Source organism: Nomascus leucogenys, chromosome 3 (assembly GCF_006542625.1).
Source record: "Nomascus leucogenys isolate Asia chromosome 3, Asia_NLE_v1, whole genome shotgun sequence".
Taxonomy (NCBI): domain Eukaryota; kingdom Metazoa; phylum Chordata; class Mammalia; order Primates; family Hylobatidae; genus Nomascus; species Nomascus leucogenys.
Genome location: NC_044383.1, coordinates 19,047,074 through 19,074,783, shown reverse-complemented (window position 1 = coordinate 19,074,783; position 27,710 = coordinate 19,047,074). Strand labels below are relative to the sequence as shown.

General features: G+C 42.9%; 1 protein-coding gene across 14 annotated transcripts in view; it reads right to left on the bottom strand.

The window, feature by feature from the left end:
• Positions 1-27,710, bottom strand: part of ABLIM1 (actin binding LIM protein 1) — a 334,526-nt gene that overhangs the window by 54,814 nt on the left and 252,002 nt on the right. For all 14 annotated transcript variants that reach the window (XM_030806674.1, XM_030806700.1, XM_030806691.1 and 11 more), the window contains one exon: positions 690-777. In XM_030806674.1, coding sequence (XP_030662534.1) covers positions 690-777 — 88 coding nt within the window. The remainder of the gene's footprint in view (positions 1-689; positions 778-27,710) is intronic.

The following is a 27,710-nucleotide window of genomic DNA, read 5'->3' as shown; positions in this document are numbered from 1 at the left end:
GCAATCTTCTCAACTCAGCTTCCCAAAGTGCTGGGATTCCAATGGCTCCCTGGTAAAAAGTACCTCTTTGACACCAGAAATTTCTCTTTCAGAGAGTGGGTTCTCTCTTATTATCTCCCATTCTCTCTCTGTCTCTCTCTCTCTCAATATAAGAGCTAATCATCTTAATGGGGTGAAACAAGTCTGTGACATAATTCATCAAATATGAGATTTTCTTCTTGAAAACCCAGACAGCAGCAGCCTGGGAGGCCTCAAACAGCCCTTCTCACAGGAGAATAAAAGGAGAAAAAAAGTAGCCATCAAATAAGTAACATTTCTAGAAATTTCTAGAAATTCTCTCTTTTAATCTTTTGTTTCCTAAGCATATTCCTGGGGAGAGTTGGAGAGGAGGTATTGCTGATTTTCACTCTTCCCCCACATCCGAGGCATCAAATGTCGAGTCCTATTCATTTGATTAAGGCAGCATCCCAAGTTCATTCGTGAACAGCCTGAGGGGCTCACTTCCAGCATGTCGACTCCTTGGCTGATTAATACTAACTGATGAGGTAACTTTTGGCCATAATCTTCTTGGATTTGGGTAGCCTCACAGCTAATAACATGCCTCCTTCTCTAAAAACAATCAAACAAACATAGCAAGATTTCCTTTCCCTCAGCAGGGAAAACTTCCAGTGTTCTTGAGTCCACCTCACCTTGAAGATACATTTCCTCTCCTTCTGTGAACATCTGGTTGCATCTGCTGCATCGTGCACAGCTGGGGTGGTAATGTTTGTCACCTGCCTGCAAGAGAAAAGGTAGGGAACATTGAGTCTACTCCTTATCAAGGATTCCAGAATCTTTTCTGGACTTGAGGATTTAGAAGGAAAGACAGGATGCTGAAAAAGGAAAAATAATGGTCTAATTGACCAAACTTCCTACACCAACAGCCCTGGAAGCTAAAGCCAACTTCACTGAAACCGGGAGGGGCTCAAAGGCCAGCTACTCATGGCTGCCTGGTGGGGCTGCCTTGCCTCTCAGCTTTTCTGGCTTCTATGTCTCCCTCTTGACCTGGATGGCTGCCACTAACACACCATATGCCTGAGATGAGTCACTCCATCTCCCCAAAACCCCACCTTGTTGGGAGCTAATGCTGTTTCTAACAAACCAACCAAAAATAAATGACCCTTATATTTAGCAGGTTCTTGTTTGCTTGGCTAAGCAATCTGAAAATAATAAAATCTACCCCAATGGCATCAAGGTGAGAAAAGCTATAGTAAAATACATCATCCACTGTTTTTATCACAAGGGGGGCCCAAAGTCTCTTCTATGCAGCTTGCAACAATCTTTTGCCAGTGGCTTACATGAAGAGTTTTCTGGAGAAGGCATTTTACTAAGGTGGCTGTGCATTATTCATGTGCATTTCACATTCCTAAATATGACAGATGCCATCACAGCAGGTGTTGACTTCCCCAAAGCAAAGTGTCACTGGATACAGGGACAATTTTCTAGACAGGTGCCAAATCACATTAGAATCATGCTCCACATACATGCCTGACAAGAACAAATCCTTTCATTCACAGCCTAGCAAAAAATCATCGCCACCTAAGAACTCTCGGATGGACTCTGGTTAAATCATTTCCATCAATCCACCATCAAAACATTTATTCTGCATTAACCACGTACAAGGCAGTGGCCGAGAAAGAGTTAAAAATGGCTGCATCCTGCATCAGAACCTGCATGAAACTGCAACAGGAAATCAGATGTCACGTGGTAATTCCTTTCTCATACCTTACTGTAAAAACTACAAGACCCTCTTGGCAACCAGCACGTGAGGTGGTGGTTAGCCATTTAAGATAATCAGGTGGAAAAAAAAATTGAAGTTATTTAAATTAGAAGTTAGGAATAAAAATCTTTTCAGTGGTGCCTGCCAGAAAATTCCAGAAGTGGTGCTCTTGTCCTCATCCACATGCTACTTTTTATTTATTTGTAAAATTTTTTACTTTTCTGCAGCAGGAAGGGTAGGGCTGGGGGAGAGTGGTGAGAGAAGGCAGGAAATATCAACACAAAGTAGCTACTGCCTGTAGGACATCTGAAGTCAAATGTGAGCAGAAAGGAGGAAGAAAGAAGACATTACTCTGTCCTAAGTGCTCAGTTCTAAACCAGGTTTGCTCAGCTAGGATGCCAGTGCTGGGAGGCCCAAGTTAGTCCGGGCAATCTCTGGACTCTTAAGGAAAACGTTAACTGAAAAAATAAAGGCCCCTTGGCAAGACCATGGTGTTGTCTGCAGTGAAAAGCATACCTCTTGGTAAGCTACAAATAGAAAGAAATGTCTTCAAGCTGATCAAGTGTATTTGTCATATTTAGTGGTGAAACCTTCGAGGCATTCTCATTAAAGACAGGAACAAGACAAAGGTGTACACTTTTACCAATATCATTCTACATCATTTTCCTCCTGGCCAATGTGATGTCAAGAAAAAGAAGTATAAAGATCACGAACACAAAAATTGAGTCATATGGCTAGATAAAAAATTAACATATAAAAACCATTATTTCCTATTCACTAGCAATAAAAATTAAGTAAATGTAATGGGAAAATGGGATCCCATTTGTAATAACAACTAATAAACCCTCCAATGCAAGATCTACATAAAGCAAATTATGGAACTTAACTGATGAACATAAAAGACCTAAATAAAAATGTATGATATCTCTAGATGGAGAAACTAAATATTGTAAAGATGCTGATTTATCAAAAACGAACCTATTAATGCAACACCCAGTCTAAATACCCACAGGAATTTTCTCTATAGACCTTGACAGGCTGCTTCTGTAAGTTTACGTGACAGAATAAACGCACACACAAAAAACACACTTTTTTGTGAAAGAGAACAGCAATAAGGAAGGATTTTCCCTTCCTGTCATAAAATTTTTTTCTAAGTCTAAAATAATTAAAGTACTTTTGTATGGGCAGTGGGAGTAGAAAATAAATCAACAGTACAGAAGAGAGGAACCAGTTGCATAGCCATACATACAAGAGAATTCAGTTTATGATAAAGGTAATGGTTCAAATGAGCCAAAAGAATGGATTACTCAATAAATAGAGAGGACAATGGGTTTTCCACTTAGAGAAAGATAAATCTAGATTCCTAAGTCACAACCTATACAAAAATCAATTCCAGTCTGGGCATGGTGGCTCATGCCTCTAATCCCAGCACTTTGGGAGGCCTAGGCAGGAGGCTCATTTGAGCCCAGGAGTTTAAAACCATCCTGAGCAAAACAGTGAGACCTTGTCTCTACAAAAAAAATAAACAAAATTAGCCAGGCATGGTGGCTTACGCCTGTAGTCACAGCTACTTGGAGGCTGAGGTTGGGGGACTGCTTGAGCCCGGGAGGCTGAGGCTGCAGTGAGCTGAGATCATGCCACTGCACCTCCAGCCTGGGTGACAGAGCAAGACTCCATCTCAAAAGCAAAGCAAACCAAACAACAACGACAACAACAAAACCAGAAAACAACCCCAATAAAGAAGTACTTAGAATACTGAATCACATGTAGCCGTTACAAGACTGATGTAAACTCATATGTACACACATGGAAACAGTTCAAGCTAATATTACCAAGAGAAAAAAAATCAAGTGGAAAAATAATGCCTATAAAATAACCACATAAGCTAGTGGCCAAAGCTGTTGAGACACTGGGGTAAGTCTGATTGGATTCAAATCCAGTTTCAGTATTGTGTGATATTGTGCAGGTGACAATCTCTCTGATCTTCAGCTTCCACATCAATAAAATGGGTAGAAATAATAGAACTTACCCCACGCAGTTGATGAGAGCACTATTAGGAACCTAGTATATTGCCTGGCACCATGTTAAGTGCTTTAAAAGCATAATTTTCTTCAACCCCCTCATCAATCCTGTAAGGCAGACACTCTTATGATTATTTACATCAACGAGGACACACATGTGTATGTATATTGATCTTATATGTGTGCCCTTCTTGGAGAGAAGACAGAAAAATGTACACCAACTAGTTTGCTGTGGTTACCTTTGGAGCAAGAGGTGAGAGTCAGGAATAAGTAAAGGAAGGGACCTCACATTCTCCTCTGCAGCTATATCATCTCAACCCTTTATAAAAAAATATATTTGTGTGTTGCTGTGTAATAAAATAAGGACCAAGAGAGAAAGAAAAGTCCATTTCTTTTGGAACCGTGACACCTGAACTTGAATGTTTACCCCAGCCTGTACTAGAAATGGGATCTTGGGCAGATCACAAGCTCTTGGAACCTCTATTGTAAAGTAGAGATGATGATGATGGTGATGATGGTGGTGGTGATGGTGACGATGATACTGATGATGGTGAGTGGTGCTGGGGTGGTGATGATGATGATGATGATGATGACGATGATGATAGTAGTGATGGTGATGGTGATAATGATAGTAGTGGTGGTGATAATGGTGAAGGTGATGGTAATGATGGTGACAGTGATGACAATGATGAAGACAATGATGGTGATGATGACGGTAATGATGATGTGGTGGTGATGATGATGTGGTGGTGATGACGGTGATGCTGCTGCTGCTGCTGACATTGATGGTAGTGCTGGTGATGATATTGTGATTATTCTGTGTCAATTACTCTTTTATGTACTCCATAAACATTTAGTCAATTTGTGTCACAATAACCTAAGAAGGCAGGAAGTATTATTATCCTTATTTTATAGATGAGGAATCTGAGGCCTGGAGAGATTTTATAACTCCTTTACAGTCACAGTTAGAACTGGTGGGCCCAGGATGCAAACCCAGGCAGTCTGGCTCTGGAGTGAGTGTTCTTACCCAGTACCACCACTAATAACTATACAGTATGTCACTGCTGTAACTACCTCATAGTGATACTGGTATGATGACCAAAAGACATTTTGAAAATGGTGTGACACATTGCACAAAGTAATAACAATAACAATAGGAATAACAATGTAATAACTCTCTGCTCAGAGATAGTCCCAAGGTCATTTACAAAAAGAAGGCACATTAGCGTGGTTTGGATGCCGGTAAAAGGCTCTCTGGATGCCCTGGGCAGGCATAGGAGAGTCACTGTGTTCTATTAACTGACAAGATGAAGGGAAGTTACATCAACTTATAAGAGTTCTATCAACTCACAAGATGAATGGAAGTTACATCAAGGCCCCATGTGGCAGGACTTCGCTCTATAAATCATTAGTAAAAACACTGCTATATATACACCATGGAATACTATGTAGCCATAAAAAGGAATGAGATCATGTCCTTTGCAGGGACATGGATGAAGCTGGAAGCCATTATCCTCAGCAAACCAACACAGGAACAGAAAACTAAATACCGCATGTTCTCACTTACAAGTGGGAGCTGAACAATGAGAACACACGGACACGGGGAGGGGAACAACACTTACTGGAGCCTGTTGCGGGAGGGTGGCAGGGGAAGAGCATTAAGGAAAAGAGCTAAGGCATGTTGGGCTTAATAACTAGGTGATGGGTTGACAGGTGCAGCAAACCACCATGGCACACGTTTACCTATGTAACAAACCTGCACGTCCTGCACATGTACTATGGAACTTAAAAATATAATAAAATAAAATAATTATATAAAAAGAAAACACTGCTAAAAAACCTAACCCTAGCCCATTGTAATGCCAGGGATGTCCTGACCTATGCACTTCCTTCATCCCAAGATGCCGAACATGTCAAGACATTCGGTGAGCCAGAGTCAAAAGGCACTCAGGAGTCTTTCTGTTTTTGTAGCAGTGCAGGCTTGAGGGGCTCCAGGGTCAGGTGCTCAAGACAAAGGAGCCCCTCCTTTGCATGTGTGAGCCACCTTTCTGTTTCATTTCTCCTTACATAGGCACCCATGACGGTTCACAGAGAAGCCATGTGCACAAGGCCAGGAAAAGTAACAGAGCTGAACACAGACGGCAGTGCATATGCAAATTCACCAAAAATCAGATGTTGCTGAATCAAAATCATTTAAATTGGAGTTATTTTTAGGAGAAGGAAAAGTATTTCAGATCATGAGCAAAATGAAAGACTAAATAGCGCTCATAAAAGAAACAGATAATAAGCTTGCAATTCATTGCAGAGAAGATGCTGTTGACTATAAACTTTTAAAGCCCAGCAGGAGCTTTGGTGTGGCAGACGACAGCATGAAGGTTGGTTTCCCAGATACCTGGCCCCAGGTGCACAACTGGCAGCCGTCCTGCCTGAGTCTGAGTGGCCGGAGGTGCTGCTAGAGAGCTCACCAGAGCTCCATCACTGCTCTTCCCTGTCTATCTTTATACCCTGCTCCTTAAAAAAAATCATGTCATGTATACATACGTAACAAACCTGCACATTGTGCACATGTATCCTAAAACTTAAAGTACAATAATAATAAAATTTAAAAAAACATCATGTCCCCATTTCTGGCCAGGCACGGTGGCTCACGCCTGTAATCCCAACACTTTGGGAGGCCGAGGCAGGCAGATCACGAGGTCAGGAGATCGAGACCATCCTGGCCAACATGGTGAAACCCCGTTTCTACTAAAAAATATATAAAAAATTAGCCGGGTGTGGTGGCGGGTGCCTGTAGTCCCAGCTACTTGGGAGGCTGAGGCAGGAGAATGGCGTGAACCCGGGAGGCGGAGCTTGCAGTGAGCTGAGATCGCACCACTGCACTCCAGCCTGGGTGACAGAGCCAGATTCTGTCTCAAAAAAAAAAAAAAAAAAAAAAATCACGTCCCCATTTCTGCATTTTCACATATTCAAAATGCTTTTATAAAAAGACTACACTGTGGCTAGCATGAAACTCTATAAACAATTGACAATTTGCTTATTTAGGTGAGTTTTACAAAGTACCTGCCTACACATTTGAAGTGCAAAAAATTGTTTGCCTTTAATAGTGCTGGTCAAATCAGACATCTGTAGTTGTTATTACTATTTAGTTAATCTCTAAATTGAAGTAGGAGCTTTAGCACACAAGCCAGGATTCTGGGGAAATAACATCTACTCTAATGCAAAATTTAGTGTAAGTCACAACATTTTTTATGAAACCCTTTGTCTGGAAGAGCAGAAAGGAGTTCCAAATTCTTTGTGGACATGAGGTACAGGGAAAGGGCTACAAGCTTTGGAATCAGGAAGTCCGAGAATCATACCTCAATTTACTATCCATAAGGCCTCAAATATGTCACTACTTAATATCTCCAAGCCTCAGGAGGCACATCTGAAAAATGCAAAGGGCCGGGCTAGACAATTTCAAGTCCTATTCAGCTGTAAAATTCTATGTTTCTGTGTGAAATCCCATACCCTCTACAAGCTCACATAGTAGTGTTAACAGAAAAGCAATTTTGGTAGAGAAAGAACATTCTTGATGGCAGAAAATGGAGTTTAACTAATGATTCCTCTGTGTCTGTTACTGAGGAGAAATTCTGATGCCCTAAGCCCCGAGCCCATGTAATATGCTCCTGGGAACAGAAAAAGAGAATTGTAAATCTAGAATCCATCCTTGGAGAGAAAATCTGCTCATCTGATAATCTGCTTAGCTCCTGGACTGCTGACTGTCCCTTTTAGTTTCTTTCCTTTACCGCCTCCCTTTCTCTAGGGGTGCTCTACTTGTGGCATGAGCCCAGGAGATGGGAAGATGGCCCTGAAGGTCAACCTTAATCCACTTATAACTTACGTTCTGCCTACTTTCAAAAAGGACTCTGATGCTTATCAGAGAAGGCCATGATTTTAAAACAATTGATCAAGAACCTTAAAATTCAAAAGACCCAAGCTCAGGCAAACATGTTTTTTGTGATGTGAGCTTCTTAGCAGATGAGGGCAAAAAAGGAACTGATAGGCTGCCAAAGTCTCACTGTTTGAAAAAATGGCCACACACACTTGTCACTACAGAGGCGAGGTTTCCTGATTCTAAGTTAATAATAGTCACTGTAGGCTGAAGTTCTATAAGGTCTTGCTTTGTGTAAGGCTTTGTATCAAGACTTTAAGTGACTCACAACAACCCTATGAGGTAAGTAGGTGCTATTTTACAGTCTTGTTCTATAAGCAAGGAAACTAAATTGTTTTACCCAAACCCACCAGTGCTTCCAGAAGACAGAGCTAGGGGTAGAACCCAGGTAATTCGACTCAAGGTCCACACGTTAACCCTGTTAAAGTACCTCCTAAAAGCACCAAAGGAATTCTCATACACAGACCCTCAGTTATGGGACAGAAAAACATCTTCCGCAGGAATTTCACTGATGACAGGAAGTATTTAAGTAGTTGTTTCTTACATAGACCCTTGAGAAATACCAAAGACGCAGCACTGAAAGATCACTAAATGAAGTCACTTCCATAGAGGAAGTTAAACTATCAAGGACTACGTGTGTAGTTTTGTTTCTTGTTTTATCTTAAAAGATCTAACTTGATTCAGAGATGGTGCTTAGAATCCCCAAAGGAATAAGCAAATTGTTTTCCAGTCCCTAAGACTCTCCCAAACACAGCTCTGGTGGATGGTGATTTCAGACTAAGGATATACAAACACCTAGAGGCTGGTGGGTTGCTTTAGATCAGAAGTTTTCTAACTTTATTGTGCCTAAGCAACACCCAAGGAGCCTTTTAAAAATGGGTTCGATGGCCTTAAGGTGGGGCCCAGATATGAGCGTCTTTCCTTTATAAGCACTGAAATGAGTCTATGCAGATCACCACGAGATGGGAAAACACTGGTCTGGGTGGTACCAAAACCACAAACCTGAGGGTGGATGAAGAGATGAGGAAGCCAAAGGGAGTAACAGAGATGTGCTGCTTACGTGGCAGGTGCATAGGTGGAAGAGAGAGGCAGAATCACGCAAGTTCCCTGTCATGCTCCTGCAGAAAGGCAGTGCAGAGGCTGACTCAGCTTTTTTGCGTCTACTGGTTTTTTCACCCTCAACTGGGAGAGGTTTCCAATGCAACTGGACTGGCTTGATCTCTAAGCTAAACACTCACCTGTTCCAGGAGGCTTTTCTCCTGATGCAGCATCATGAACAGGCAGGATAATGAGGGCGTGCCTTGGCTGTAAATATGTATTCTGGGCAAAGGTGAATAAATCGGTCTGCCCAGGCAGCTTTCACAAAGCCTAGAGGGCTCTATACAAGTCTGTGCAAAGCCAGCCTGCACAAATGAGAACATCCTGTAGCCCTACAGCCTTACTAACTGCGAGGTTCCTGAGCTCACAGACGCTGCTTTAAACACATGTGCTATGTCAGAGGAAGGGTCAGCAGCTCATCCTTCTGAGTAAGGGTGCATAAACTAGTTTAGGGAGAAATAAACCATTATACTCTAACTTTCATCATAGAGTAGAAAGACATGGGCTTTGGGAGCAAGAGAACCCAGGGCCTAAATTCTAGACTGAAAATTGGACTTCGGGCACTTTTCTGGACTCATTTCTTCACCTGTAAAAACTAGTATAAGAAAACCTACTAAGGGCAAAGTGCAATGGTTTGTGCCTGTAATCCCAGCAGATCACTTGAGCCCAGGAGTTTGAGACCAGCTTGGGCAACATGGAGAAACCCCATCTCTACAAACAACACAAACATTAGCTGGGCATGGTTGTACGTGCCTATAGTCTCAGCAGCTGGGGAGGCTGCGGTGGGAGGATCACTTGAGCCCAGAGGTTGAGGCTGCAGTGAGACATGATTGCACCACTGCGCTCCACCCCAGGTGACATAGGAAGACCTTGTGTCGAAAGAAAACAAAAAAAAAAAAAAAGAGAGAGAGAGAAGGGAAGGAAGGGAAGGGAAGGGAAGGGAAGGGAAGGGAAGGGAAGGGAAGGGAAGGGAAGGGAAGGGAAGGGAAGGGAGCCTACTACGTAGGATTGTTATGAAAGTTAAATAAACAAAGGCAGGTTGGTAGCAAAGTAACTGGTGCCAATCAAAGCAGGTGAGCTTTCTTCCTCTCTTTCCCACTAGGTTATAAATTCCCTTAAAGAATTGGGCCACACCTGTATATTCATAACTCTACACCTCTCATGCTTCCCACAAGAAGGTGTTCTAGAAGTGTCCAGTGAATTAATATGCCAACAGAAACCTCTAAATAGATTTGCAACCATTCCCTATACAATTACTGTGGCCAAAAGATGAGTAAAAGATCAACTTCTTCTGTGCCTCAGCTATAGTTTCAGTATTTGCTTGTTTCCAGATACCATAATAGGCACCTCACAAACTTTACCCCACCTGACTCTCCCAGCCACAGTGTGAGGTAGGTAATATGCCCATTTCACAGATGAGGAAATCAAAACTTAGAGAGATCAGGAAATCACCCAAGGCTACTCAGTTAGCAAGGGATGGAGCTATGATCTGAATCCAGGTCTGTCCAACTCTAGAGACCGCCCAGAGCCACTGTTGTTTTCCCAGGCCTCAGGAGCTCAGTTAATATTGGAAAGGCTCTAGCCAAGATCTGCACTGGCAAAGCAGATCTCCCATGACTTTATATATCCTCTTTCAACTTTTTCAAAGGATACAAATAAAAGTTTGTTATATAAAATCGAGCCTTCATATTTCACAGTTTGGCAAGGCTAAAGAAAGACTAGATCATGTTGTAAGTCCTTAACAAAAATTTTACCCTTCCCATTCCCAACTATTAAAAGGGCCTAATCAAATGTTACAAAAAACGAAACAAAGTACCACTATAAATAACACCAAGTGCTTTAAAGACAACTATTCCAAATGTATTTTTTTTTAATTTAGCAGGCTTTGTTAGAGCAGTTTTAGGTTCACTGAAAAATGGAGTGGAACCTGCAGCGAGTTCTCATATATCCCTTCTCCCATACACACAGTCTCCCCCACTAAGAACGTCCCCCAACAGAGTGGTGCATTTGCTACAAATTATGAATCTACATTGACACATCATTATCACCCAAGTCCATAGTTGATACTGGCGTTCACTCTTGGTATTGCACATTCTATGGGTTTGGACAAATTTATAGTGACATGTATCCATCATTATAGTATCATATGGAATAGTTTCACTGCCCTAAAAATCCTCTGTGCTCCACCTATTCATCCCTCAGTATTATTTATTGACATAGGTGACCCCCATGGTATGGGATGCTGTGATCCTGAATTCTTGCAAAGCATCCCTGACAGCTTTGGCCTGTCCATCATTTTCAAATTCAACAACAGCAATGTCATGTCTCCCAGGTACCAAACATACTTTGTTGAAAGAGGGAACTGATATGATAGCATGAAACATCATTCCCTCATTAGTCTCTTCTGGTAAGTTATTCAGGAATACAACGCAGTCTGGAGGGTAACCAGGGACCTGAGGATGTGGTGTTGAATTTCCTTGGGAGTTAGCTGAATCTGATGTTCCCTGACCAGGCATTTCCTTGGCACTTGCTACATCCTGTTCTATAGAGTTTTTTCTTTTCTTCACCAGCAAAAAAAGCCATAAATTTTTATATCAACTCTCTCTTACGAGGTAGGTAGAAAGTCTTCAATACACCTCCCCCCACCCTCTTTGCAGGGGGAAAGAGGTATGCCTTTTTAATTACTTTATTTTATTTTATTTATTTTTTGAGACAGAGATTCACTCTGTTGCCAGGTTGGAGTGCAATGGTGCGATCTTGGCTCACTGCAACCTCCTCCTCCCGGGTTCAAGTGATTCTAGTGCCTCAGCCACCTGAGCAGCTGGGATTACAGGTATGCGCCACCACGCCTGTCTAATTTTTGTATTTTTAGTAGAGACGGGGTTTTGTCATGTAGGCCAGACTGGTCTCGAGCTCCTGGCCTCAAGTGATCCACCCACCTGGCCATATTTTTAAGTAAAATTATTTATTGGAGAATAGCATTGAGAAAAATGCACAGATTCTAAGTGCACAGCTTCATAAGTTTCCATAAATGCAACACACTCTGTAACTAGCACCCAAATTAAAAAAGAAAAGAACATTATCTGCACTAGGAAACCCCCTTGTGTCCTCTTCCAATGATGACTGTGTCTTCCAATCACTACGTTGACGACTATGTCTTCCAATCACTACGTTGACTTCTAACCCCACGTGCTAGCTTTGCCTGTTTTCAGTTTCCATCAATAGAAGCAAATATGTCTGACTTCTTTCACTCCACACTTTGTGAGAATTATCCATGTTAGTGTGTGTAGTCATACTTCACTAAATCTCAATTCCTTTGTGGAAATGTACTAGATTTTTATTTACCCATTCTACTCTTGATGGGCATTTGGGTAGTTTAAAAATTTTGGCTTCTTTTCTGGGCACAGTGCCTCATGCCTCGGCAGCAATTTGGGAGGCCGAGGCAGGTGGATCGCTTGAGCCCAGAAGTTCAAGACCAGCCTGGGTAACACGGCAAAACCCTATCTCTACAAAAAATACAAAAATTAGCCAGGCATAGCGGCACATGCCTGTAGTCCCAGCTACTTCGTAGGCTGAGGTGAGAGGATTGCTTGAGCCTGGGAGGTCAAGGCTGCAGTGAGCCGTGATCATGCCACTGCACTCCAGCCTGGAATAGAAAGAGATGCCTCCGGGAAAAAAAAAAAAATTGGTTTTGGCTGTATTTAATAGTGTTGCTGTGAAAATTCCTGCCCATGTCTTTTGGTAAATTATATACATATTTCAGTTGTATATATATATATATATATATATATATATATATATATATATATATATATATATATATACATATATATATGCATGGAAATAGAAAGTATGTGGCAAGGTCATAGGATATGTTTATGTTTAGCTTCAGTAGCTACTGCCAAACCATTGTCCAAAGTGGTTTTTGCTTTGTATTACAATTTTAATCCAAGAGGAATTTAAAGGAATTAAGTAAGAAGAATCATATTAACAGCGCTTTGCCAAATGGATTCTCAAAGTGTTTTTCTAACCTCTGTGAAGTGAATGATCTTTATAAAATGGTCTCTAAGTAAAAGCTGTGCAGTTTAATCTCATCAGGTATCCATTATTCTAGGACCTCCAGAGTGCCACTGAACAATTTTCAATCCTCCTTTCATCTTCATCCTTCTGTTGCTGGTATCCTTTGAACTGATGGAGAGACGTGGGTGGCATGCAAATAACCTCCATATTTAATTCCAAAATTGACCTGATATCAGCAAGCAAGGGTTGACATTGCAATAGTTGGATAACTTTTTGTAAGTGTTTGCCATGAAGCCTCAAAATTGGCTCCTTCTCATCAGGACCAAGGCTCAGTGAAAACACAAAAAAATTGGGTTTAGAATTTTGAGGACTTTGGCGGTGGTTACCAAACGATCAACTGTTTCCTCTCCTGATTGAGCTTAAATATTTCTTCCCTTATCAATTACTTTTGTTAATAATACCCTTTGTACTTGTTCTGTAGTCAAATGCTTAGAAAGTATGTTCACATTTAATCCATCCAACACTTGGTGGGCCCCTGTTATTCTTAGCCTGTCTGTGGGCTAAGAAAAGTCTCCAAAGTTACAGGGCTAGAGTTCAAATCTAAGGTTTTCTCCTAAGTCCATTCCCCACTCCCCCAGCATCCTGCTACATGTTAAGGCTCAGAAGGACTAGAAATTACTTTGGTCGTTTGGACAGTTTAATGTAAGTATTCATTTTTCCTTCCATAAATTATCATGAGGGAATACAGAAGCTAACCACCTGGTAAGATCCAGTGGATCTTCCTAAGGCCATCCCTTGAAAAATAGCAAGTCACTTAAAGTGATGATAATTCGAAAATGTGGCCAGGAAAAGGATTCTGGTCCCTGGGACCAGAAACAATGGTTTGTTTGATTTTTGACATGTTATAAGGACTACACCAGTTTCTGCATGTACAACATCAAGAATGATAAAAAGGGGGAGGTCTGATCAATCTGTTAGGCTGGACTCAGCACTGAACTTTCGGGATGACTGGATATACCTGGACTCAGCTGTTTATATGCCCCAATGGTATGTACTTTCTGAAAAATCCTCAGTCCATGAAAAGCTGCATATTCCATAATGTTAAAAGGGTATAAAAGTAGTGGTTCTGCCTAGCTTGCAAGGTTGCTGTATAGACAAGAGAAATGTTAATTCTTTATAAATTCACTTTGAGTCATATGACACGGAGAGAGGATGAAGTAGGTTGCAAAACACCAGATGACTCTAAGCCATTTTCTTTCCAAACACTTACCTAGAATTCTAAAAGGGTCTCTTCAGGAAGTTGGACCCCAGAGAGAGAGACCCAAAATCCAATGGAATGTGACATTGAGCAGGTTATTAAGTCGGCTGGTGCTGCTCAGCATGTGGTAAAAAATATTAGCATAGTTCCAGGGAAGGAACAATGAGAAATTCATCATGCTTCTGGCTTCAAACGACTGCTTTCCAAACTCAGACACTGCCCTAACACTCAAGGTCAAAGGTTTCACATCCTTTCCTTTCTTAACACCAGAAGATAAATATTTGCCTTCAAGTTCAACACTCCTGAAATCTAACTCCAACTGGATAATTTTTGTCTCTTGTGCAAGGGCAAAAACTTAAGGTTTCTTCTTACTCATGACCTCATTCCTGGCCTCCTTTCCAACACAATAGCATGTTGGAGTCAGGAATGCACAATAACAGCAATCCAAAGAATCGCTCCCATGCCAGCTGCTCTAAGGGAATCAGTTCTCAATACACATCTCCCAGTGGCCAAATAGTATAATTAAGTGCATCTGGTGGGAAGGAATAGGGCAGTATCAGATAACATAACAAGTCCCTTTTATTTAATATCTTAGTCATGACTTTGTAAGTTGCAATAAACATTCAGAAGCCAGGCTGTTTAAGTTAAAAATGTTTAAACTTGTTTTATAGTATGCAGCAAATGGCTGATCCCAATTCAGTGGGATTCTACTTTGTCAACTGCTTTTCGTCACCATATTGCTATCTCTAAAGTACATTCCAACTCTGTGATAGCTCTCCTTCCCCCATGAATTATAAATATTTTCCCATCCCACCCTGCTCTTATTTCCTTCCTCAGTATTTCTATTCTTAAAAAGGTCTTGTTTTCTCCTGACTTTAATTTTAGGTCCAAGGGGTACACGTGCAGGTTTGTCACATAGGTAAATTGTATGTTGCTGAGGTCTGGTATATGAATGATCCCATCACCCAGGTAGTGAGCATAACTGATGGGTAGTTTTTCAACCCACTTTCCCCCTCACCATCTCCCCTCCAGTAGTCCCTAATGTCTGCTGTTCCCACCTTTGTGTCCATGTGTATTCAATATTTAGCTCCTGCTCATAAGTGAGAACACGAGGTATTTTTCTGTTCCTGTGTCAGTTTACTTAGGATAACAGCCTCCAGCTGCATCCATGTTGTTGCAAAGGACATGATTTTGTTCCGCTTTTGGCTGTGTAGTATTCTATGGTGTATAGATACCACATTTTCTTTATCCAGTCCACCGTGAATGGGCACCTAGGTTGACTGCATGTCTTTGCTATTGTGAATAGTGCTGCAATGAACATACAAGTGCATGTGTCTTTTTGATAGAATGATTTATTTTTCTTTGGGTATATACCCGGTAGTGGGATTGCTGGGTCAAATGGTAGTTCTGTTTTAAGTTCTTTAAGGAATCTACATGCTGCTTTCTGCAGTGGCTGAGTTAATTTATACTCCCACCAGCAGTGTATAAGCATTCCCTTTTCTCCTCAACTTCACCAACATCTGTCTTCTGGCTTTTTAATAATAGCCATTCTGACTAGTGTGAGATGGTATCTCATTGTGGTTTTCATTTGCATTTCTCTAATGATTAGTGATGATGAGCATTTTTTCATATATTTCTTGGCTGCAAATTGACTTCTTTTGAGAAGTATCTGCCCGTTTTTAAATAGGGTTATTTTTTAATTAAGTTTCTTATAGATTCTGGATATTAGACCTTTGCCGGATATACGATTTGTGAATATTTTCTCCCATTGTGTAGCTTGTCTGTTTACTCTGCCAGTAGTTTCTTTTGCTGTGCAGAAGCTCTTTAATAATTAAGTCCCACTTGTCAATTTCTGGTTTGGCTGCAATGGTTCTAAAATAAATCTTAAAGGACTTCATGGGAGCTGGGTAGGACATGGTGCTCTGTGGGTAGTTGATGCCTTAGCTTTGGAGTCTTGGGTGATCCTTTACAAGTTATTTCCACTAAAACCATTCCTCTGCGTTATCAAGACTGTTTTACAGATGGTTCAGCTCTATAGTACACTATCAGACTAAAAATATTTTTTCTTCCCCAGGGTTAGAGGAGCCTTCAGGGTGGGAATGAATATTGGAGCAGTCAGAAAAACCCAGCTTGCTTTTAAAAACATCCTTGTCTGATTTCCTCTCCTATTGTGGCTGGACTTCATCCCCTTTAATAAACAACTATGCCTTCCAGCCTGGAATTTACCTAGCACAAATTCTGTGATTTCACTGGGAGCAGTGGGGAGTGGTGTATCTAACAATCATTGAGTAGCGGTTCCAATCATGAGAAGGAAGCAAAAACCGATTGAAAAATACATCTGAAGAAGGAGTGGAGACATATGAAAGAATTCAGGACCCCCAGGCTTGGCAATGCCCCAAATGAGAGTACTTTTAAGGCAAGGCTTACACCTTTGGATGACAACCAAAGAATTTCTGTATCCCACAAAGAAAGAGACACACAATTCACATTCCAGACCTCTACATGCTGGGTGGGTGCCTGCCCTGCCCCAAGTCGTCTGGATTCTTCTGAAAGGGCAGGCCTCAGAGACCTGAGCCAGGATAAGCAGGGAGTGCTGTGCAAACGGGCACCCTGCCAGCCACACCTGCTGTACCAGGCGCCAGTCACAGTCAGGTGACAGGAGGGCCTGTTAGAGGAGATCTAGGGACCGTGCCATGGCTGGACACTGAGACTCAAGGGAGACAGCCCAACCCACTTACATCAACAGGTGATTTGTGAACTCTGGGTTCCACTGTGTGCAGTCACATGGCTGTTGGGGTGACCCTCCAAGTGTTAGGCTGTGCAACCTGGGCTGATGAAAAGTCTGTGTTGTACCTCAAGGCAGCAGACCCCTCTGAGTTCTGGAGTAAAGGCATCCAGGTACTCCAAGGCAAAGTCTGCTGACCTTAGTCTAAGTTAGCTGGTTCCTCTGACAACAGAAAGAAAGAAAAGCCCAGCTTCCCAGCCAAAGCAGCTGCTCTGCAAAGAAATGCTGGGGTACCTCTTGGGCCAGGCTTCCATCCCCACTGCTCAGCAGTCTGGACTCAGAAACCCTTTACTGAGCCTTAATGGCATTTAATTGAAATACCAGGCTTTGTTGCGTTTCATGACATAATTTTTTTTTCTACCTGAGTGGGACAAACATATCACAAATTTACCCTGTTTAGGAGCTGGCCCCAATGATAAAGGAAGAACTTTCCAGGTCAAAGAGCCCTAGGCTGAAGTCAGGAAACCTGGGTCCTAACTTGTGAAACCTTGGGCTGGGTTAATATCTCCATTTCTCAGGCGCCTTATTTGCAGGAGGAGATGGTTACATTAAAGGACCTTTAAGATACATTCTAGCTCCAAAATTCTATATTCCTGAAAAAAGATAAAAAATATTGGCCAGATGCAATGGCTCATGCCTGTAATCCCAACAACTTGGGAGGTCAAGGCAGGATGATTGCTTGAGGCCAGGAGCTGGACACCAGCCTGGGCAACACAGCAAAGCCCTGTCTCTACAAAAAGTAATTTCAAAAAATTAGCCACGTGTGGTGGTGCACTTGCAGTCCCGGCTACTCAGGAGGATTGCTTGAGCCCAGGAGTTCAAGGCTGCAATGAGCCATGATCTTGCCACTGCATTCCAGCCTGGGCAACAAAGTGAGACCTTGACTTTATGTTCCCACAAAATTTTTTCAAAAAATAAGAAAGAGTAAAATGGGAATGGTTTAGGACATCTTCATTGGCAGTTACTGTGCCTTATTAATTAATTAAACAAGCCTTATATAGGAAAATACTGCATTGGCAGAATGGTCACCACACAGTGATTAAACTTTGTCCCTGAGCCCTAAACTGTTTTATTTAATTGAAAGTTCTACAAACAGATGAAGACAGCAACAGTCAGTATCTGTGCTATGCTTTTCAGTTTATAAAGTACTTTCACGTATCTCTCCTCACTGGATACTCACACCAGATCATGAGATAGGAACATCAAGTAGCATTACTATCCCCATGTTACGGATGAGCAAAGAGAGGCGTACAGTTGTCTTTAATGACTGGGAAATTTAGAATGAGAATAAATTCGTATGGAGAATACAGAGAGCAGCTCAGGAGAGCAAAAGGAAAAGATAACTCTAAACCCCACGCCCTGGAGCTACCCAGGCTACAACAACCAGGGTCACATAAGGAGGGCAAATTGCTTGATACAGTCAAGTGCTGGCGAGGAAGCAGCATGGAGAGTGAGGCGTGAGAAAGGACTCCCAAGACGAGTCAGGGTGAGGCACCAGCAGCCTCTAAGGTACTGGACCCTGGTCTTTGTGGCCATTTGTGTCTTCAAGCAGTCAGGGCTCAGGTGGTATTTGTTGAGGCAACCGGGGAGCTCTTTGTTCCCCCTGTCCCACCAGTCGGTCTCCAGGCTCTTATTGTCCTTCCTCCCGTGCTGTTCTTCCCAATCCTTTGAGGCTCCTCTGCCTCGGGGCCTCACTTGGACCACAAGTCACAACCTCTTCCTCTCCCTCCCTCTCAAAGATGTGCATTCTGAACACCAGGCCAACTTTTATTAAATACGATGTAGATCACAATACTCTGGATAAAAAGACATGAACGTCTTCCCATTGCCTACTGAAAAAAGTTAAGTTTCCTAATCCTGGCATTCAATACTGTCTGCAGTCTGGTCTCAATCTACCTGTCCAGTTTCATTGCCTACCTGGTATCCACACCCTCAGCCGTGCCTTGGCCATGTGGGCTCTGCCTCAGCCTCAAATATGTTAACCTGCCTGTATTAGTCCATTCTCACACTGCTAATAAAGACACAGCCGAGACTAGGTAATTTATAAAGGAAAGAGGTATAATGGACTCACCGTTCCACATGGCTGACATGGGGAGGCCTCACAATAATGGCGGAAGATGAAGGAAGAGCAAAGGGACATCTCACATGGCAGCCAGCAAGAGAACTTGTACAGGGGAACTCCCATTTATAAAACCATCAGATTTTGTGAGACTTACTCACTACCACGAGAACAGCATGGAAAAGACCCATCCCCATCCCCATGATTCAACTACCTCCCACCAGGTCCCTCCCATGACATGTGGGCATTATGGGAGCTGCAATTCAAGATGTGATTTGGGTGGGGACACAGCCAAACCATATCACTGCCTGTGCCTTCCCACATCTTAAATTTCCTGAGAGAAGTTACTCTCAACCCTCTCTGTGGATTAGAATCAACAGGGTAGCCGGGCGCGGTAGCTCACGCCTGTAATCCCAGCACTTTGGGAGGCTGAGATGGGCAGATCAGGAGGTCAGGAGATCGAGACTATCCTGGTTAACACAGTGAAACCCCGTCTCTACTAAAAATACAAAAAATTAGCCGGGCAAGGTGGCAGGCACCTGTAGTCCCAGCTACTCGGGAGGCTGAGGCAGGAGAATGGCGTGAACCCCGGGGGGCGGAGCCTGCAGTGAGCCGAGATCACACCACTGCACTGCAGCCTGGGCAACAGCGAGACTCTGTCTCAAAAAAAAAAAAAAAAAAAGAATCAACAGGGTAGTTTTTAAAAATTATAGTTGCCTGGGGCCCCTCTAGAGAAAGTGATTGCAAGGTGTAACCCAGGTTGAAAACTTCTAGACTGAAATGGGCCTTCTCCAGCTCCCCTGGACTTAGGCATTTTCTTTGATTTGCATGTATTTCTTGACTCGAATACACATTTATATATTCATATAAAGCATATGCCATTTATATAATGCAATGAATTATAACTGCTGTCTACTTAACAGATTTTTCCCCACTAGACTTTAATTTCTTGGGAACAAGGACATTGTCTCATTCATTTTTTGTATTTCCAGAGTCTAATGGGTGTTGAACACATATTAGGTTTTTTTTTGTATAAAATAGTCTATTTCATATAACAAAATACCAATGCTCCGAGCTTCAACTGCTACCTTCTCTAGGGATTTTATTTTTATTTTATTTTATTTTATTTTTTGAGACAAGGTCTCACTCCCATCACCCAGGGTGGAATGCAGTGATGTGATCTCGGTTCACTGTAGCCTTGACTTCCTAGGCTCAGGTGATCCTCCCATCTTAGTCTCTTGAGTAGCTGGGACTATAGGCATGCACCACCATTCCCAGCTAACTTTCTGTATTTTTATTAGAGATGGGGTTTCACCATGTTGCCCAGGCTGGTCTCAAACTCCTGGGCTCAAAGGATCACCCGCCTCAGTCTCCCAAAGCGCTGGGATTATAGGCCTGAGCCACTGTGCCCTGCCACAGGGTCTTTTCAGTCTTAGCTGAGTGTGTTCCCTCCCTCCTCTGTGCTCCTACAGCATTTATTTATTCTGTTCAGGTAGTGCCTTGAACTTGTCAATATCTTTGAAGTCTCCCACTAAAGTTTAAGTTCCATTAAGGTAGGGGTTGTCTTTTTATAATCAATTATACATCAAACTACTATACAAAAAATGTAAGTTTATTGCTGAGGAAAATTCTAATGTCACAGAACAATGGCAGAACAAATTTTTAAGAGCAAGATGTATTGCTGAATCCATGAGATTTTATTCTATTCTAAGCAATGTTTTTCATTTTAATTTTTTTTATACCCTTCTCACCTCTTTAAAAAAAATTTTTTTTGAGACAGAGTCTTGCTCTGTCACCCAGGCTGGAGTGCAGTGGTGCAATGTTGGCTCACTGCAACCTCCACCTCCTGGGTTCAAGTGATTCTCATGCCTCAGCCTCCTGAGTAGCTGGGACTACAAGCACACACCACCATACCCAGCTAATTTTTGTATTTTTAGTAGAGACAGAGTTTCACCATGTTGGCCAGGCTGTCTCAAACTCCTGACCTCAAGTGATCCACCCGCCTCAGCCTCCCTGAGTGCTGGGATTACAGGCGTGAGCCACCACACCTGGCCCCTTCTCACGTCTTTCTAGAAGAGTCCCATTTCCCATTATTTTGTTCCCAGTGTATATTTTGGCAAAGACTCGTTCTAATTCTTTCAGTTTCCATCAAATGGGTCATCTATAGAAACTACTCTCAACTCTCAGCAGAAAAGCCAACTGTCCATATTCTCCAGTTTCCCCTTCCAGCTGTTCGGAGCATCATTAAGTTTAAAGACCTCTCTTTCCTGTGGACCCAGAAGGTCTTGCTCTGCAGTTCCCTCAAACTTGGACACAGTGGCATCACTTTCTCATCAACAAACAATCTCAGGTGGACAGATGCTCTCTCAGTGTCTTCCTGGAGCAGAAAGACCTGGATAATCCCCATCCAAGACAAGTCAATTTCCTTCTGTCCAATTAGGACAGTAAAGCTGCTTGGTACCACTTCCTTGCTGCAGGACAGTCGTGCTGAGCGCAAGATGACTCAAGTGAACTTTCCTGGGGGGAAGCTACTTATTCCAAAAGTAATGAGTCTATTAAAGGCAGGAGCCCAAACAAAAAGATGTTCTTCTCCTGTGCGTAAAAAGGGCTGAAATTAGCGATCTGGGGAAAGAAAATGTGTTACAATCCAATGCAATGTGCACTCAGTGAATACCTCTTATTCACTCGTGACATGCTGAGTCCTCTGAGGACCAGTCTGCAGAGAAGCCAAAAGCCTTTACGTAGGAACCTTATTTATCTTTGCATCCTCGAAGTGTGCAAATAGTAAGTGGACAATAAACATTCATTGAGTGAAAGACCCTGCTTCTGAATCCAGAGGAAGGGACAATGTCTAACTATAATTCAAGGGGTCAGGCAGGACTTCACGGAAGATAGAACCTGTAAACTGGGATTAGAAGGATAGCAGAATCTAGGCCAGGTGTGGTGGCTCACGCCTGTAATCCCAGCACTTTAGGAGGCCGAGGAGGGCAGATCACTTGAGGTCAGGAGTTCAAGACCAGCCTGGGCAACATGATGAAACCCTGTCTCTATTACAAATACAAAAATTAGCTGGGTGTGGTGGTGTGCACCCAGAATCCAAGCTACTCAGGACGCTGAGGCAGGAGAATCGCTTGAACCCAGGAAGTGGAGGTTGCAGTGAGCCGAGATCGTGCCACTGCACTCCAGCCTGGGTGACAGAGTGAGACTCCATCTCAAAAAAGGAAGGAAGGAAGGAAGGGGAAAGGGAGAGAAAGAGAAAGAGAGAGGAAGAAAGAAAGAAAGAAAGAAGCAAGCAAGTAAGCAGAATTTTGCTTTTATTACTTATATACCAAAACCTGAGAGTTTTTTCCTATCACTCACACTATAGTCAAGAAGACAGCCACTTGTACTCTCCATCCATCTTCCTCCATCCATCCTCCCTTTCCCCAGCAAACCAAACCAAACCAAACCAAACCAGACCGAGAAAACCTAAACTTTTGAGAAACTTACCAGATACTTTGTCACCTATAGTTACTTTTCTGTGTAATTTTCCAGGTACAACAATCTGCTGAAAATTCATTTCTTACCCCTTGTACATTTAACTGATAAATGTGATGAATTTAGAAAGAAATGTGATGAATTTAGAATGAAAGCATATCAGTTCTTCATTCAGAAATGCAGCTATCTTAGGAGAAAAATGTGTTTCAGGCCAGGCGCGGTGGCTCACACTTGTAATCCCAGCACTTTGGGAGGCCGAGGCGGGCGGATCACGAGGTCAGGAGATCGAGACCATGATGAAACCCCGTCTCTACTAAAAATACAAAAAATTAGCTGGACGTGGTGGCGGGCGCCTGTAGTCCCAGCTACTCGGAGAGGCTGAGGCAGGAGAATGGCATGAACCCGGGAGGCGGAGCTGGCAGTGAGCCGAGATTGCGCCACCGCACTCCAGCCTGGGCGACAGAGCGAGACTCCATCTCAAAAAAAAAAAAAAAAGAAAAATGTGTTTCAAATGTCTGCAAGATATGCTATAATGGCTCAGAACAGGAAGAAATTAGCTTCATTTCAGTAACAGCCAGTATTCTACCACCTCTTAAATCAAGCAAAAACATTTATCACATAAAAGAAAATAAAAAAAGAAACCCCACTGGCAAGCAACATCCGGCAGTACCAATTTCACACTCAATTTATCCTGAGCAGGTTAGTACCACACTGTGGCAATTTCATCTAGTCGACAAGCTTCAGCTCACCCCTTTCTAACCTATTGCAAATGACCAGCAATCAAAGCCCAACTTGGTCTGCGTGCTGGTATGCTCAGGGTCAAGGTGAATTCACCTTGGTGGCTGGTAGGAGCAAAGGGCATCCCTCATTAGCCAGGAATGAAAGAACCACCAAATGAATTCTTAGTGCTTCCTGTCTAGCACAGAGCTAGTAGATACAAGCAATCAATTTTTCCATGAAAGGTGTCAATGCCAACACTACCAAGAAATCTATCTTTTGCCAGAGAGATAGCAAGGAATAACTGCATCTGTCCTACAGGCTCCACAAGCATCACTTTTAGGATCTACAGATTAGTTATCTCAGGTAAGTTTCTCTATGCTGCTCACCTAAGACTTACAGAATAAAAAAGTTGCTTTCCAATCAATATTAGCTAGAAGCAAACATAATTAAGTGAAATGAGGCCGGGCGCAGTGGCTCACGCCTGTAATCCTAACACTTTGGAAGGCCGAGGTGGGCGGATCACTTGAATGGGAGGGGGAAAGGGGAGCTGGAGATTGCAGTGAGCCAAGAACGCACCACTGCACTCCAGCTGGGTGACACAGCGAGACTCTGTCTCAAAAATAAAAAAATAAAGTGAAATGAGCATTCTGAATTATCAGCTGTTTTTGTAATTTCTGCAGTCATTCCTTTGAATTAATTGCTTTTGTGAGACAGGGTCTCACTATGTCGCCCAGGCTGGAATGCAGTGGCGTGATCACAGCTCACTGCAGCCTCGACCACCTGGGCTTAGTGATTCTCCCACCTCAGCCTCCCAAGTAATTGGGTCTACAGATGCATGTGCCACCACACCCCACTAATTAAAAAAGAATTTGTAGAGATGGGGTCTCCCTATGTTTCCCAGGCTGCTCTCAAGCTCCTGGGCTCAAGTGATCCTCCTGCCTTTATCTCCCAAAGTGTTGGGATTACAGGCGTGGCCACGACTCCCAACCTGAATTAATTTTTATAGTTGAAATAAAACTGTCTTTTCTTGCAGGCTGCATGAAAACCTATGAAAAGGTACTCAAAGTACAGGAAGCAGGCCTCCCACAGGCCATTTAGCAGAAGTTAAGACTATTTCTACACTACTGTGATTCTTTTTGGAAGTTTAAAAGCTTCAGATTGAAAACTAAAAAGGAGAGGAAAAGCGCCTGTCATTGAGACCTACCCACCATGGTGTCCTTGGAGACTAAAGATTAAATTATTAGTATAGTCACCATGAGCTTCTGCCCGAATGCAAATGCACTGACCTTTTGAGAAATGAAAAATCTAACACAACTTCTGAGGAGATCTCCCAGAACCTGAAAGCGGTTTAGTCCAGGTCAATGCAGCAGGAAATGGGTGAGAAGGAGCGTGTGCATAAAATCACATAAAGGTGAGTCAAGACAAGGGTCATTTAAGTGACACGTGACTGCACTGCTGCATTCGAATTAGGTTAGTTCTGAGATTCACACAAATTGGACCAGCTACACTGAGCTCACAATTCCCGCAGCGGCCATGTCAAGGCTACCCTGCTTTTGGTGTGCGGTGGTGGGATCTTTCCCCGAATCCAGATGTGGAAGCTGCCATTCCCTCCCATGACCCTGTCCCTGGCCACGGTGAATGGTCCAGCGCTGGGCAGGTGACATTTTGATGGAATCTTTTCCTGGGACTTCAGGATGTGAGCTGGGGGTAGAAGAGCCCTTTCCACCACAGTTGAGAATCCCTGAGCTGCAGCCTTATGCTTTTCATGCAGAGTGAGTTCGTGAGTGTGAATGACACACACAGATAAGCAGACAGAGCTGACGGAATGCTAATGACATCTAAGGCCCTGTCCCCTCCAGCAGCTTGGCTATGTGAGCCCCTTTTCTGCTTCAGCTGATGTTATTGGTTGACTTGTGTCCCCCAAAAAGATATGTTCAAGCCCTAACCCCCAATACCTCAGCGTGTGACCTTATTTGGAAATAGGGTTACTGCACTTGTTAATTAGTTGGGATGAGCTCATACTGGAATAGGTTGGGCTGTTAATCCACTATCACTGATGTCCTTATAAGAACAGAAGAGGGAGGGAGACAGACCAGGAGAACTCCAAGCAAAAACAGAGGCAGAGGTTGGTTTTATGTTGCCATAAGCGAGGGAACACCTGGGGCTACCAGAAGCTGGAAGAGGCCAGGGAAAATCTTCCTCTACAGGCTCAGAGAGGACATGGCTCTGCCCACACCTTGATTTCACCAGCCTCCAGAGCTGTTGGAAATTAAATTTGTCTTTTTTAAAACATCCAACTAGTGGTGCTTTGTTATGCTGGCTCCAAAATACAGCTGGTTTGAGGTGAGTTTCTGTCCCTTGCGACCAAAGCCATTGTCTAAGGGAGTGAGGTGAGCAGGTATCATTCTTCAATTTTAAACACAAAAAACGTTTTGCGGCCAGGTGCAGTGGCTCACATCTGTAATCCCAGCACTTTGGGAGGCCAAGGCAGGCAGATCACTTGAGGCCAGGAGTTTAAGACAAGCCTGGCCAACGTGGCGAAACCCTGTTTCTAGTAAAAATACAAAAATTAGCCAACCGTGGTAGTGTGTGGCTGTAATCACAGCTACTTGGGAGGCTGAGGCAGGAGAATAGCTTGAACTGGGGAGGCAGAGGTTGCAGTGAGCCGAGATCGCATCACTGCACTCCAGCCTGGGTGACAGGGCAAGACTCTGTCTCCAAAAAAAGCCAAAACAACAAAAAATGTTTCGCATCCAAGTACTCTGTGCAACACAAAAAACAGCTGCTTCTTTAAAGAAACTATTGAAAACAGATCACAAACCCAGCCACAATTCTTTATTTCTGCATTAATATAACTTTCTCCTGAGAAATGAAACAAATAGATGGTGTTGGTTTTGTGAGCTTCACACTGGATTCAGTCAACCTTGGAAACTCTTTGAAACAACAATTAATGCTGGTTAATCCCAGGGAAAGGCTGCCATTCAGCTAAAACTCCCAGGGCTTACAAAAGCACGTTTTTCTTCCTCTGTTTCCTTTCAGTTAAACTATCAGATATGCAAACACTCTTCTCATTAGCCTCTTATTTTGCTGAATTCAGTAAGAAATTTCCTAGAAGGCTTGCAGTTCTGGCCAGCGCTTTTCCGGGACCTGCAATTGACTAACAGTAGATGCCATTCCTTGGGACTCTGTTTTTTTTTGTTGTTGCTTTTTATCCTCAAAGAGCAGGGCTGTTTACTGTGACAAGAACAAGGCTTCTGCCCCTTTCCTCACCTCCAGGAGGAAAAACCTGAGGGGAAGAGCAAGCACTCTGATTTTTAGATGGGAGGGCATGTGCCGAGTTGAACTGTGGTCCCCCAAAGATATGTCCAACCTGCTTTGCAGATGTAATTAAGGTAAGGGTCTTGAGAGAAGGCCATCCTGGGTTCAGGTGGGCCCTGAATCCAATGACAAGTCCTTACAAAATACAGGACAGGACGGGACCAGACAAGACAAGGAAACTGACCAAGAGGGCAAGCTGGACCCACATGAAGATGAAGGCAGAGACTGGAGTGATGCAGCTCCAAGCCACGGAGCACCAAGGATGCTGCAGCACTGGAAGCCAGGGGACAGGACAAAGCAGACCCTCAAGCACAGCCCCCAGAAGAACCCCCCTCCACACAACGACGACACCTTGATTTCAAACTTCAGGCCTCCAGAAATGTGACAGAATACATTTCTGCCATGTTTGAGCCACCAAGTTTGTGGTAATCTATGATGTCCTTAGGAACGAATTCAAGGCATCGGCGACAGCACATACTTTAAAGGGCAGGGGGGCCGCAGTACAATGTGGGTCTGTACTTTTTTGCTATAAACTGTGTTCACAGCAGGACAAAAAACTTGGGATTTTTAGGATTTCCCGGAAATTGCCTCATAATCAACCACGATGTTGAACCTAAAGTTTGTCTGAAACCTTCCTCGTCATGCAAATCTTTTATTAACTCGTCACTTGCATGTGGTGCTGTGCTGGCAGCAAGTTAGGCTGAAACAAAACCCCCTTTGGAAACATGGTAACGCTGGACGGACTGACACGGATCCCCCTGGATGTGACCACCAGACACATGGGACCATGTGAGGCGAACAAGACATCATCTGTGTCTGCTCGTAGTTATTTACACATATACTTTTTTTTTTTTTTTTGGTATTTGGTATGTTTTCTTAGTGTATGGTAAAGGATTTTACCAATATGTGGCCATTAAAAAGAATGTCATCATCCTATAAGCATCAACACTGAGTTACTGCCAAGTGAAGGAAACTGTAGAACAACATGCATAAAACGGTCCTATTTGTATAAAAGAATACATGCCCTCCCACAGGTATCTATGTGCAAGAAACAGGAGCAAAGCAAGATACAGAACTCTACATCCTATATGAAAAAATTTACATGATCCAACCCCGTATTTGTAAGTACCCGCATGCCAGTGACACTATACACCCAACTCTCAACAATAGCTACCTCTGGGAGTGGGGTTTTTTAAAGTAATGTGAGCTTATTATAAATAAATAACTGAATAAGTATACTTATTTGTACTTCTCTGAACCACAT